Source organism: Orycteropus afer, unplaced genomic scaffold, assembly GCF_000298275.1.
Source record: "Orycteropus afer afer isolate SDZICR_OR568_19922 unplaced genomic scaffold, OryAfe1.0 scaffold00015, whole genome shotgun sequence".
Taxonomy (NCBI): domain Eukaryota; kingdom Metazoa; phylum Chordata; class Mammalia; order Tubulidentata; family Orycteropodidae; genus Orycteropus; species Orycteropus afer.
The window spans coordinates 10,389,441-10,402,760 of record NW_006921602.1 but is presented as its reverse complement, the minus strand read 5'-3'; the positions used below and the strand labels follow the sequence as shown (position 1 = coordinate 10,402,760).

Here is a 13,320-nt window from a genome sequence, read left to right as displayed (position 1 = left end):
CAAGGAGTGGCTGGTGGGTTTGAACCGCCAGCCGTCTGGTTAGCAGGCAAGTGTCTTAGCCACTATGCTACCAGAGCTCCCATTTATAAGACTACTATTACATAAATATTCACCCAATAATTAATATCAGAAGTACTAGTTTTGTAGTCAGAAACTCCTGTTTCTTTCATTCTTTAACTCATTAGTGGTCAAAGCAGAAGGCTAAAATAGCACATAGGAAGAAAAAAAATAACAAATTGCGGGCAAGTACAAAAAGAGAAAAAATGCAATTAGTTACCATAATAAGCACAGTATATATTTACTACCCTGAATTTCATTTTTAAATTTAATTTCATTTTATGTTGCATGACATACTATGTCATGTAACGTAACAACTGCAAAGAAAAAGACATTACTTTAATATTTAAATAATTAAATGCTCCTGGTAAAGAATTAAATGTTCCTGGTAAAGAATCTTTGATACCAAGTACACAATATGTAAAATGACTTTTATATACAAAATACATTCTTGGTGAGATTTTCTATGAATAAAAGCTTTCTGACAGCATATATTATTTATAATAAAAATTGATTTTTTTGCTAAACTTTTCTACTGGTTTAGGCACTTCAGGTTTTGACATATGATAAACTGAGAATTAATCTAAGATTTTAGAATTAAATAAAAGGCTCTAAAATGAATAACACTTGTTAAAAAAAATGGAGACAAATCTATTCACATCTATGTAAGTTAAGTTATAGAAGCAATATTAGCTTTTGGGCTTTACTAATAAACTAAATTGCAGTTATTATAAGTATGTCCTGTGCAAATATAAAATAATTGTACCATTTTCTTCTTTCTTGAATAACTTACGTAAAATTAAACTGAAAATAAGGGTACGTTTCAAAAAAAACACAAGAGAAACATTGAATTATATATAAAGTAAAATATAGGTCCAATAACCACAACTTAAATATTACTCTGATAGAGAGAGAGGAAACTTATACAATTCTTATATTACTAGAGTATAAAGGTGATGAAACTTATACATTATTAAACTCTTAACATTATTACATTAATTTCCCTATGAAATATTAGTATTAATACACAAATAGTATTACACAGGACTAGAAATATGGTTGAAGAATTAATCAAGGAATAGTATTTTAAATTTAATTTGTGATTTTCCCCATATGCATCTGACTATAGAGAAACAGACATTTTCTATTTTTATTCTCAATTTTCCTTCTGCTAAATTTCTAAGTAGGATTATAATATTTCTTCAATACTTAAAGATCTCAAGATTAAAGTATATTTTCTTCCCAATAAAACCTTCTCTAATACCTTAAACCTACACCATTTAAGCACAGTAAAAGTTGATTCAAAGATGGTAATAACCATAAATGCAAAGAAAATAGTCTCTTGCAAAAAAATTCTAATGAACATTCATAAAATATCTAATAACATACATATACCATAAGGTTATATATTATTAGGTATGGAATCATTAAAATGTACTTACTGAGAAATGGTGTTGGTATCTAGGTCAACACAACTAACATCTGGTGGAGGATCATAGAGATCAAAGTATCTTGAATCAATCCCTACTATGAATGGACATGGTGCACTCAAGACATCTGCTAAAGCCAGTGGGCAGAGAGGAACATACGGGCATGGCCAGTGGAAAGGGAAAATCATCTTCAATAAACAAAGGATAGGAGAATATTTAGGTTTTTGATACTGAACTATAAATTATAAGCACACAAAAAAATGATCTTTTAAGTACTTATACTTAAAGCCTAGTACTTGATAACAAATTAAATAATTATAATTAGAGTTAATAGTCAGGAAATTAAAATTGTTTCCACAATATAAAAATTCATTACTGCCTGAATTTTAGATAAGCATTAAAATAATATTAAATTATATGAATAATTTACATTTAAAACTGGATTGATTGCCAATAAGAAACTGTGATACTCACAGACACTAATGCTTCTGTCACACTAGTAAGCACAGAAGGCCGTAAGGAATGAATGAGAATTTTATGTTCTGTCACAGCAAATACCAATAACGTCACAGCATTTTCAGGGCCTAAATTCTGTAGTAGTGTTGAAAACTTGCCACCACTGCCAATTCAAACAAATATATTTATTGAATATTTTAAAAAGAAAGATTCTAATATCTTATTTTCTAAAATAATGAAAAAAGCAAAGGATTAGGGTATAATTTGTATTATATATTCAATTTTAAATATGACTGCTTCTCTTATGTAAGAAAAGCATTGCACTGCAAACATACTATGAAAACAATGTAATTTTGTGACCTTTCAAAATCATTTGATTCCTCTGCATCATATTCTACATGGAAAATGAAAAGTAATCTGCCTCATTTTATGTAAAATAATCTGCAATGCAGATAATGCTCAGATAAAGAATTCAGTCCATGAAAGGTATGCTTTGGTTGAATGGTGAAGATAAATACTTTAATGAAAACTTTTTTTAACATGGCTCAACTTCCACTGTAATTATCAGAAAAGCAACATGACTTACAGGCTCACCTCCTTTAAGGAAAATATACATATTAAAATTTGGATTTATGAATAGATCTATTATATTACCATCGTAATGACAATGCAGGTATCTTCTGCTTTTTGAAAGTTTGCTTTATACCACTTCACTTTCACGAAAGACCTACATTAGTACCTGTGGTAGTTAAATTTGTATGTCAATTTGGCTGGGCCTGGTTGAGTGGCGGGGCAGCTGGTGGTAGTTATTCCCCATGATGAGACTGGCAATCAACTCCATGGTGGGATCTACCACAAGCAGCTGAGCAGCTGCCTTTGGGATGTGGTCTGCTTCCTGTATATAAGGAGAAGCCTTGGGGATAGTCTCTAGCCTATGGCATGGTTGGACCCTGCATGTAGCCATGTTGTTGTTCAGCAGCCTGCCATGCTGTGCTGACCTTGGGACTTAAAATGGACTTAAATTAATGGCCTGCTATGTGGTTTGGTAACATCGGGACTGTGCCTTTTTACTTGTCGACCCTGAGCTTCTCAGCCTCAGCAGCCAGCAGTTCTCTGGAACACCTCCTTGTTCCAGTGGGCTGGGAGCAGGAGGCAGAGCTGGACCCCAAGGTTGAGGGGCTTTTGCCCAGCCCCTGGAACCTGGCACTTTGAACTTGGACTTAAAGCCTCCAAACTGTAAGAGAATAAACTTCTGTTTGTTAAGGCCATCCCATCTGTGGTATATTCTTGTCAGAGTGGCAGTAGGTAACCAGAACAGTACCTGTTTTCACTAACTGAAAGAAATCTGAAGAGGACTGTCGTTTTTACAAAAAAAGGTGAAAAACAAAACTAGCTTTCAGTGTTAGTTTTACAGGGAGCTGTTAAAGAGGCAGCATGCACCACAAGCAGCAGAGTGGCACGGTCACGTTCCTTCCCTGGGAACTACACTGTACATGTATTATTTCTACTTTGTATAGGCTGTGTATTTATCATATTATTCCTGCTTTTACTATATGTTAGTGTTATTTTAGGTTTTATGTTTGAAAAAGTAAATAATTCAGCAACCCACTCACTGCCATTGAGTCGGATCTGACCTACAGCGACCTCTCTTTGGGTTTCTGAGGCGGTATCACTATGGAAATAGATTGTCCAGTCTTCCTTCCGAGGAGTGGCTGGTGGGTTTGAACCACCAGGCTTCTGGTTAGCAGTCAAATGCCTTAGGCACAATGCCATAATTCAGCAAGCCAACCAGTATTTTGTCTATATAAAGCTAAACAAGTGATTTTACTCATTTTTTTTAATAAAGCAAAATTAATGACAAAAATCCCTTTTGGAGAAATGAAACTTGTTCACGTTTTGAAGAAATGCTCATGATCATTATCCATTAGATAGATGCAAATCAAAACAAGAATGAGATATCATCTCACTCCAGCATTAACAGCAAAGTTAAAAAAAAAAACAAACAGAAAACAACAAACACTAGCAAGGTTGTAGAGAGACTGGAACTCTCATGCATTGCTGACTGGACAGTAAAATGGTATAACCACTGTGGAAAATGGTATGGGTGCTTCCTTATAAAGCTAGAAATAGAAATACCTTATGATCCAGCAATCCCACTAACAGGTATATATCCTACAGAAATAAGAGTCGTGACACAAATAGATATATGCACACCCATATTCATCGCTTAATTATTCATAATAGCAAAAAGATGGAAACAGATGAATGGATAAACTATAGTACATTCACATAATAGAATACTATACAACATTAGAGAATAATGATTAATCTGCAAAATACCTCATAACATGGATGATCCTAGAGGACATTATAATGAGTGAAATTAATCACAAAAGGACAAATATTGTATGAGACTACTGTAAAAAGTCAGGAAAAAGTTTACACATAGAAAGAATCATTCTTTGAAGGTTACTGGGGTGGGAGGGGAAGAGAGGAGAAATCACTAACTAGGGGCAGTTTCACATTGAGTGAAGGGAAAGGCAATATACAGTAAGGGGGAGGTCAGCACTAAATGGTCAAGACAAAGGAAGACACTGGGAGGAGCACAAGAGTTAAAGGCAACAAAAGTAAATATTATTACATACATAATCCTACAGTAACAGTAATAATAGTATTTACAAGTGGATATACAGACACTCAAGCTGTGCAGGTGTGGGAATGTGAATGGAACTATACTCACAAATATACAGAAGTTTGACAGAGGCTCTTTCTACATATGTATTTTATGTGCTGCAATGTCCATGAATACAGCAGAGCATACTGGGGTAAATGTTATGAAGACTTCTTAGTCAAAACCAAATACACTGCTGGCTGGACAATGAGGGGATGAGTCGCTGATGTTGGCAGCACAGGCCCATAGTCTTGGGGGACACCAAGGTTAATTGGCATACATAGTTCACAAAGACAATGTTCTACATCCTACTTTGGCAAGTAGCCACTGGGATCTTAAAAGCTTGTGAATGGCCATTTAAGGTGCAATTATTGGTCTCTCTCTGTCTGGAGCAAAGAAGAGTGAAGTAAATTAAAAATGCAAGGTAATAATTCACCCAAAAGACTAATGGATCACGTGAATCCCTACTTCCACGACCCTGAGAACAGGAGAACTAGATGGGGTCCAGCTACCCCTGCTGACTGCTCTGAAAGGGATCACAATAGGAGGTCCCACCAGAGTGGGAGAAAAATGTGGAACAAAACTCAAAACAATAAAAAGACCAGGCTTACTGGTCTGATAGAGACTGGTAGAACCCCTGAGAGTATGGCCCTTAGATACACTTCAAGCTGGGAACTGAATTCACCCCCATGGCTCAACTGTCAGCCAAACAATAATCAGGTCTATGAGGTGAACAATAATACTAGGAAGGTATGCACTCATTAGAATCACGAACCATACGAGTTCAAAAGGGAAGCATTTGCCCAGGGATAAAGCTAAAAAGGCAGGAAGGAATAGGAAAGAAGGACAAAAGGAAATGGTAAACACAAGGAGGAAGTAGGAAGAGTGCTGCTAAATGGTGGGGATTGCAATGAATGTCACAAAACAAAATGCATATGTATTTTCCAATGGAAAACCAATTCCAAACAATGAAATATTATTTGGTAATAAAAAGGAATAGAGTACTATAAAGTACTAATACATGCTATTGCATGGATGAGCCTTAGAAACATTGTGCTAACTGAAAGAAGCCAGACACTAAAGACCACGTATTGTGTGACTCCATTTACATGAAATGTCCAGAATAGGTAAATCTATAGAGACAAAAATTAGGTTAGTGGTTGCCTAGGGTCACTATGAGTTGGAATCAACTAGATTGCAGTGAGTTAAGGCTGGGGATTGGAGCAATCGGGAAGTTACTAGTAAAGGGTATGAGTTTCCTTTTGGGATGATTAAAATTTTCTAAAACTGATTATGGTAATAACTGCACAATTCTGAATATATTAAACACTACTGACTTGTATACTTTAAATGGATGAATTGTATGGCAGGTGAATTATCTCTCAATAAAACTATTATTACCACCACCATCATCCACCCCCCCAAAAATTAAAAAGCCTCTGGTAATATAAATAATATATATAGTCTCAGTCAGTACTTCTAGTTTATTTTGGGACCAAACAAAGGTTAAGAAAACACCGGTCACTCTGTACCAAGGCCTACTGATGAAATAACTTGCAATTCTTACAAAACTAACGTCAAAGATGGCAGCTGGTCTCCCTTAGGTATGTGCTGCATAATAATTACATTGTAAATGTTTGTCTGCTAGACAAATAACATAGCTAATTGAATTTCTATAAAAGATACCATAGGAAGAAAACATGTTTGATAATTTCTCTGAATTTTTAAGCTGATGACAAACCTTGTTCTAATTCTATGGTTTATCAATCATAATGTTTTTATTTTGGCTCACTTTTTAAGTTAATTGCATTTTGATGCTCTTCAGAAGATAAATGAAGCTAAAAATAATTGTTTTCATAATCCACATTTATAAACTTGGACCTGACTCACAGTGACCCTTCTCTTGGGTCTCCAAGGCGGTATCACTACAGAAGTAGATTGCCCAATCTTGCTTCTGAGGAGTGGCTGGTGGGTTTGAACCGCTAGCCTTCTGGTTAGCAGTCAAGTGCCTTAGGCATTACGCCACCAGAGCTCCTGTGAAGAGCAAGTTTTGATGATAATAAATGGATATACACAAAATGTCAAACACTACTATAAAAGTTTCTCTTTTCTCTTCAAATTGATAACCTAAATATCAAGTGAAAGGAATTTAGATATAAGAAAAACTTAAATGAGAAATATTTCCATCAACATTTGAAATTTAGCTAGGAAATAGAGAAAATATTTCAATGTTACTCTGGTCACACTAGATTTAGAGAAAATTAAATTAAATAGAAATGAAGTTTTTACTTGCCTTAGTGGGAGAGGTGAAGAAACAGGCTGACTGAGAATCAGATTATCATGTGGTGATAACTGAAAGATTCAAAATGAAGCATTTGAAAAATAAGGATGGAACTTTAAAATACCACTTTCTGATAAAAACATATAGACTAATGATGATGGCCACGAAGTTTCACTGCTTCCAATTACTGGTATAGGAACTGTTGGTATCACTTACTAAGATTCTAAAGAACACAGCCTTATCACCGTCATCTGCGAACCACTAATTTTTCCTACTCTGAATTCTATTTCTTTCTTTTGTTCCTCAACATTTCTCCAAATGTCATTAAAACAAACTTGCATCAAAAGACTACATTAATCATGCAATGCTATAAATCCAGGGTTGAAAAACCTATGGCCAAGGCTAGGTTAAATTTACAGGCCTCCTGTTTTTGTTTTACTGGAATACAGCAATGATCATTCATTCATGTATTTTTTATGGTTGCTTTGGGCTTTAACAGCAGAGTTGAGTAGTTTTGACAAAGATCATACAGCTTATAAAGCCTAAAATATTTACTATCTGATCCCTAACAAAAAAAAGTTTGCCAAGTCTGGCTCTGAAACAAATCCTCTGTGTGTATCCAAACTGAGTGAGCCTTATATATATATTCTGGTACTAAATACTTCTGATAAGATGAAAGTGATGATATGCAGACTGATTATAAAGCTCATCAAACTATATTTTTCCAGATATTTTATCTGAATTAATATAAAATGCAATTATTCTTATCTACATTTTCAAATTTATATATATTTCCACAAATATATAAATATCTATTTTCTGACTGATTTCTAGTGTTGACTGATAGCCCATTGTTGTTGTTGTTGTTAGGGCTGTGATAAATACAATAAAGCACACATAATGATAAAACATGAAAATGTTTCTTCATATAAATTCTTTAAAAAATGAGGATTAAAAAAACAGTCAACTTAAATTATCAACACAAACAAAAAAGAAATGTAAATGTAGATGAAGCACATTTAAGCAAGGAAAGAGATGGGGAAAATAATTTATGTTCATTTTAAAGTTCCCTTGTTACATAAAAGATAAGGGCATTCCTTCTTTCCTAAAATATATATAAATACATATTTATCTATTCTCCTACATTTGAATGAATGATTGCCCAAATCACAAACTTCCAAATACCTAGAACAAATTTAGGGAAAGAAATTCCTTTCTCTTAACTTTTCCTCTAAAGGAGAAATGTTAAGATGTCTGAAGGGAGTTAATACACATTAAGAGCCCAAACTCCAACATGAAATAGCATCTAGTTCTCTTCAGATTTCTTTTTCTTTTCTCTTTTTTCCCTCTCACTTAAAATTATTATTCTTATGCTACACTTTGACAGAGTTAATAATCATTCAACTGGGCCCTCATATCAAGAAAACCTTACCTGAACTAAAATCCGTGGTCTCTGAGGAGATGGAAAAGGAACTTTGTGCATAAAATGAGAAATATGCCTTAAAAACAAACAAACAAAAACCCAATTTATTCCAAAGTGATTACCATATGCTATAAAGGTCAGTATGTCATTACCAGACCTTGAGTCACAAGACTGTATATACCTATAATTTTGAAATTCCAGTACTATGAAATCAAGAGAACAAACAACAACCAAAAATCATTTGTCCTATTAAAACTGTTTATACCTAAATCCAGTAACTTTTCACATTAATAGCTGCTCACATATAATAATGTATCAAAGTCTATTTTATCAATTCGTCAAAAGCTATTTTAACCTTTACTTCTCCCTACGTAGATCATATTAGAGATAGGGACATTATTAAAACAGTTAATTTTAATATTTAAACTATATTTTTTTAGTTGACTGCTCATCTTTGGAAGTGAAACAAATCACTTAGAAAGCTCCAGAAAAAAAGTTAAATTAATTTTAAAAGATGAACAATATACTCCCTAACAAGGGGTAAACAATTCTATTATTGATTGTATAAGGTTTTTTTTTTTTTTCCCCCAGAAGAACATGAGTGAAAAGTCAGATTGATGGCTTTTGTTTTGAACATTACGGAACTGAACAAAGGGAACCACAGTGAATTTTTTTTTTTTTTTTCCAGAATCAGTTGTTTTATTTCTGCTTTATTGTTCTTTCAAACATTATTTCAAAATCATCTTGGTTTCACAAGTGAGATAATTTCAACTGTCTACAGAACACTAAGGAGCCCGGGTAGCACAGTGGTTAAATTGTTCTGCTACTAACTAAAAGGCCGGCAGTTCAAACCTACCAGGTGCTCTGTGGGAAAAAGATGTGGCATCTGCATCCGTAAAGGTTTACAGCCTTGGAAACCCTATAGGGCAGTTCTACTCTGTCCTATCAGGTCACTATGAATCAGAATCAACTCAATGGCAGTGAGTTTTGGTATAGAAAACAAAAAGAGAAACTTTATAAACATGCATTGACCACGATGTACACATAGTATACATGTTGTTGTGCTGTTATGTGCCATCGAGTCAGACCCGATTCACAGCAACCCCTCCTTGGGTTTCCGAGGCAGTATCACTACGGAAGTGGATTGCCCCATCTTCCTTCCGAGGAGAGGCTGGTGGGTTTGAACCACCAGCCTTGTTAGCAGTCAAGTGCCTTAGCCACTATGCTACCAGAGATCCCTTATACTATGTATAAAACACTGTGGGAGACGTAATAGGAAATGTAATAAGGCCTAAAGCTATCAGTCTCTACCATCAAGGTACTTACAATCTAAAATAAAGATAACGGGAATTGGTACCACAAGATATAACCCTGCCTAAATTATCTGAAGAATGAGTAGTTAGAATAAACCTATCGCCATTGAGTCAATTCTGACTCATAAATCAAAGTGTGATCCATAGACCCCTAAAGATCTCCAAGATCCACTTGGGGAGGAGATGTGAGGTCAAAACTATTTTAATAATAATATTAAGGTGTCTGCCTTTTGCACGCGACGGCAAATAACAAGAGCCTTTTGCACTGTGTTGACATAGGCACTCATGGTGCAAAAGCACTGTGAGTAAACTGCTAGCACCTGAGCGAGCATTAAGACAGAGGTAGCAAATTGTACTAATAGTCATTGTATTCTTTATTAATGCACACTCGCAGGAAAAAAATAATTTTATTAAAACTTGATCCTGCAGGTACACTTTTAAAAAATATTCTATGGACTAAGGGGAAAGTGTGTAAAATGCACTTCTGCTGGATGGAGAAATACAATGGTTGTCTGGAGGAAAAGCACTTCTTTGACTGTTTAGCTGCAAGTGAATCAATTGCTTTTTCTTCTTTTCTCTTTAAACAGAGTGGCATTTTCACTGACAAACTAAAGTTATCCAGTCGAGTATTTGGCAGATATTTTCTACATGAAAATGAATGAAGTGAGACTGCTGCCTTATGGAAAACAACTGATTTTCCTTAAAATTTGTTACCAGTAATTAGACTCAACCTTTAAACAAAAAACAGAATTTTGCCACCATGAGCCTGACAGTTTAATACTCAAAAACTTGTCTAGTGAGATAGTGACACTGAGAAATGTAATTTTTAAATATTGATAATGCAACTAACTTACATTAGGAAGGTCTGCTTAACTCAGTAAACCAATATTTTCCAAGTGACCAACATACAATGCTATAAAATCATACATAAGTAAAAGTTCCACCGAAGAACAAGATAGACCTACGGATTTTAATGTAACAAAGAAAGAAGTTCACTGCTAAAGTTTCAGATTCCACACTGCAAATAACCTGTTAAGAAACTACCACTTGTCGAATTTTGATGCAGCGTCCAAAAAATATCCACAATTTTCTGAAAAGGCTATTCAAATGCTCCACATTTTTCCACCTATTTATCTATGTGAGGCCAGATTCTGGTAAACTAAAACAACATATACCAACAGATTTAATGCAGAAGCATATATGTGAATCTAACTGTGTGCAATTAAGCCAGACATTAAAGAAACCAAAAAACCAAATCCACTGCCATCTAGTTGATTCCCATTCAGAGACCTTATAGGACAGAGCAGAACTGCCCCATAGGGTTTCCAAGGCTGTAAATCTTTATAGAAGCAGACTGCATCATCTTTCTCCCACCAAGTGGCTGATGGGTCCAAACCAACAACCTTTTGCTCAGCAGCCCAATGCTTTAACCACTGCACCACCACAGCTCCTTAGGCATTAAAGAGATATGCAAAAATGTAAAACAACACTACCCATCTGTTTTTTGTTTTGAAAAACAGCTATTTTTCAAAAAAAATGTATTTATGTTATCATGTAATGGATTTACCTTTTTAAATGAATAAACAAATATTTGAAAGTTTCTCAGTTTTAATTTCTATTACAGTAAATACTGATATAAATTCATAAGCAAAAGCTTTTTTGGGATCTTCATGTGTAAAGGAGTCCTGAGATCAAAAAATTTGAGAACTGTTAGGTTAGAATATTAAGAATAGAAAAGAAAAGGGCAAGGCAAAATTAGAGTGACACTGTACACTGAATACTCCTATGACAATTCTATCACTGCTCAACTGTCATTAGAATCAGAGACCTCTGCCTGAGAACACAAAAAAGCTAAAGTGATAGAGGGTATAAGCAATAATCAAATAGACAATTGAGATGTTTAGATCTCATTTGCATCAGATTTTACTGCATAAAACACCAATCAATTTTACTGATTAAAATTAAAAAAGAAAATATTCATCTAATTTTTCCTCTACATTCATGATCTATAGAGATAATAAAATATTTTGTAAAGTTTCATAATGAACCAAAATATATATAAAATAAGAATTACAAAATTAGTACACAAATTTCAGTATTTCTCTAGATTAGGATCTTTAAACCTGACAAGGAAAAGAAAAATGAAACATTTATTCCATTTTGTAAGATATAAAATTATTTAAAATAACATTACTATAAAAGTACAATGAAGAAACATCTAATAGAAATCATCAAACCCTTTTTAAAATAACTACTGAGAAATCCAATTTCCACATAAAATTTACTCAATTAACAGTAACAACACACCACATAATGAAAGATCTGCCAAATTTTGACCCAAGAAGACTTCTAACTTACTTCTCAATTGGTAGGACATGAGGTCCAGAGATGGAATACCGATACAGAAAAGTCAGAAACTTCTTGAATGCATCAAAAAAAGGCCAGTGAGAAAGAAGACAAATGCATTTATTAGTGTGAATTCTTTTGGAGCTATCAGATTTTCCATCTGCTGATGATGTTAATCCCAAAAGAAGTCTCTGCTTTTCTGTGAGATTCTCCTCAGAGTATGGTTCATAAAACTGAATAGCAGCACCATAGACCTGCAAAACAAGTAATATATTTAATAAAACACACATCAAATTATATCATAAGTTAAACATTTAATGGACACTTGTTATGAGCTAGGCAAAGTGCCAGATACTAGGAATGCAGTGGTGAACAGACATCATTCTTGCTTTCTTAAAGTATGAAAGAACTAAATAGTATTATCCTCAAGTCTTCTTATTGAGAAAAAAAAAAAAAGTGTTTAATTAAAGTTCATTGTTTAAGAGAGAGAGGAATTTTACCAATATTCTCTATAAGAAAATGATTGAAAATAATTGGTTGGTAGAAAATGGGTCAGAATTTTACATAAGAAAATATAAACTTCAACCTTGGGCAGTTCACTGAATTTCTCTGGACCTCAATTTCTCTGGTTGGACTAGATGATTTCCAAGGTCCCTTCCAACTCTAATAATGAATGATTCCAAATAGCATTACAGGCAGTCCCAGAATTACAAACAAATTCCATTCCTAAGTATGTCTTTAAGGTGAATTTGTATGTAAGTTGGGACAGCTAGGTATGGTTGGTTAGTCAAATGTTTGTCTTAGCCTACTGTGTACCTTTCCATGCATAAAAAATATTAAAAGAAAAACACGTCCAGACACACTAAAATGTCTTTAACATAATAATACGGTAATAAATAATAATATTTTGATGCATGTTGCAAGGTAGAACCTGTTTGGTACTAAGAACCTCAAATTTATTATGTACCTCAAATTTTCAATAGAATAGGTCTTATGGAGGTTGGGTTATAACTACAGTTTGTATAGAAGTCAGATGTTCATAACCAGGGAACTACCTCTATATATTTAATAATGTCTTTTGTACTACTTTAAAAGTTTCTTTATCACAGAAAATAAAACAGTCTTTCACCACATTCACCAAAAAAGGACCAAGCAGATGAGACAGAATTAAAATTCTCTTTTCCTTTGTCTTTTAACCAAGTGAAAGGAGTATGTATAATGGATTCAACCTAACTAGCTATTTTTTTTTTTTAATTTTATTTTGATTTGGGTGAAGATTTACAGAGTAAATTCACTTTTCACACAGCAGTTCACATATACTTTGTCTCATGTCATTGACCAAA

The 13,320-nt window shown here is 34.0% G+C and overlaps 1 protein-coding gene across 1 annotated transcript in view; it reads right to left on the bottom strand.

Moving 5' to 3' along the window:
• The window catches only part of DENND4A (DENN domain containing 4A), a 116,610-nt gene that overhangs the window by 85,270 nt on the left and 18,020 nt on the right, over positions 1 to 13,320 (bottom strand). Inside the window, exons 5-9 of the mRNA XM_007957591.2 lie at positions 11,990 to 12,231; positions 8,328 to 8,394; positions 6,908 to 6,966; positions 1,962 to 2,106; positions 1,500 to 1,675 (exon numbers count right to left, since the gene is read on the bottom strand). Of these exons, the coding sequence (XP_007955782.1) occupies positions 1,500 to 1,675; positions 1,962 to 2,106; positions 6,908 to 6,966; positions 8,328 to 8,394; positions 11,990 to 12,231 (689 nt within the window). The remainder of the gene's footprint in view (positions 1 to 1,499; positions 1,676 to 1,961; positions 2,107 to 6,907; positions 6,967 to 8,327; positions 8,395 to 11,989; positions 12,232 to 13,320) is intronic.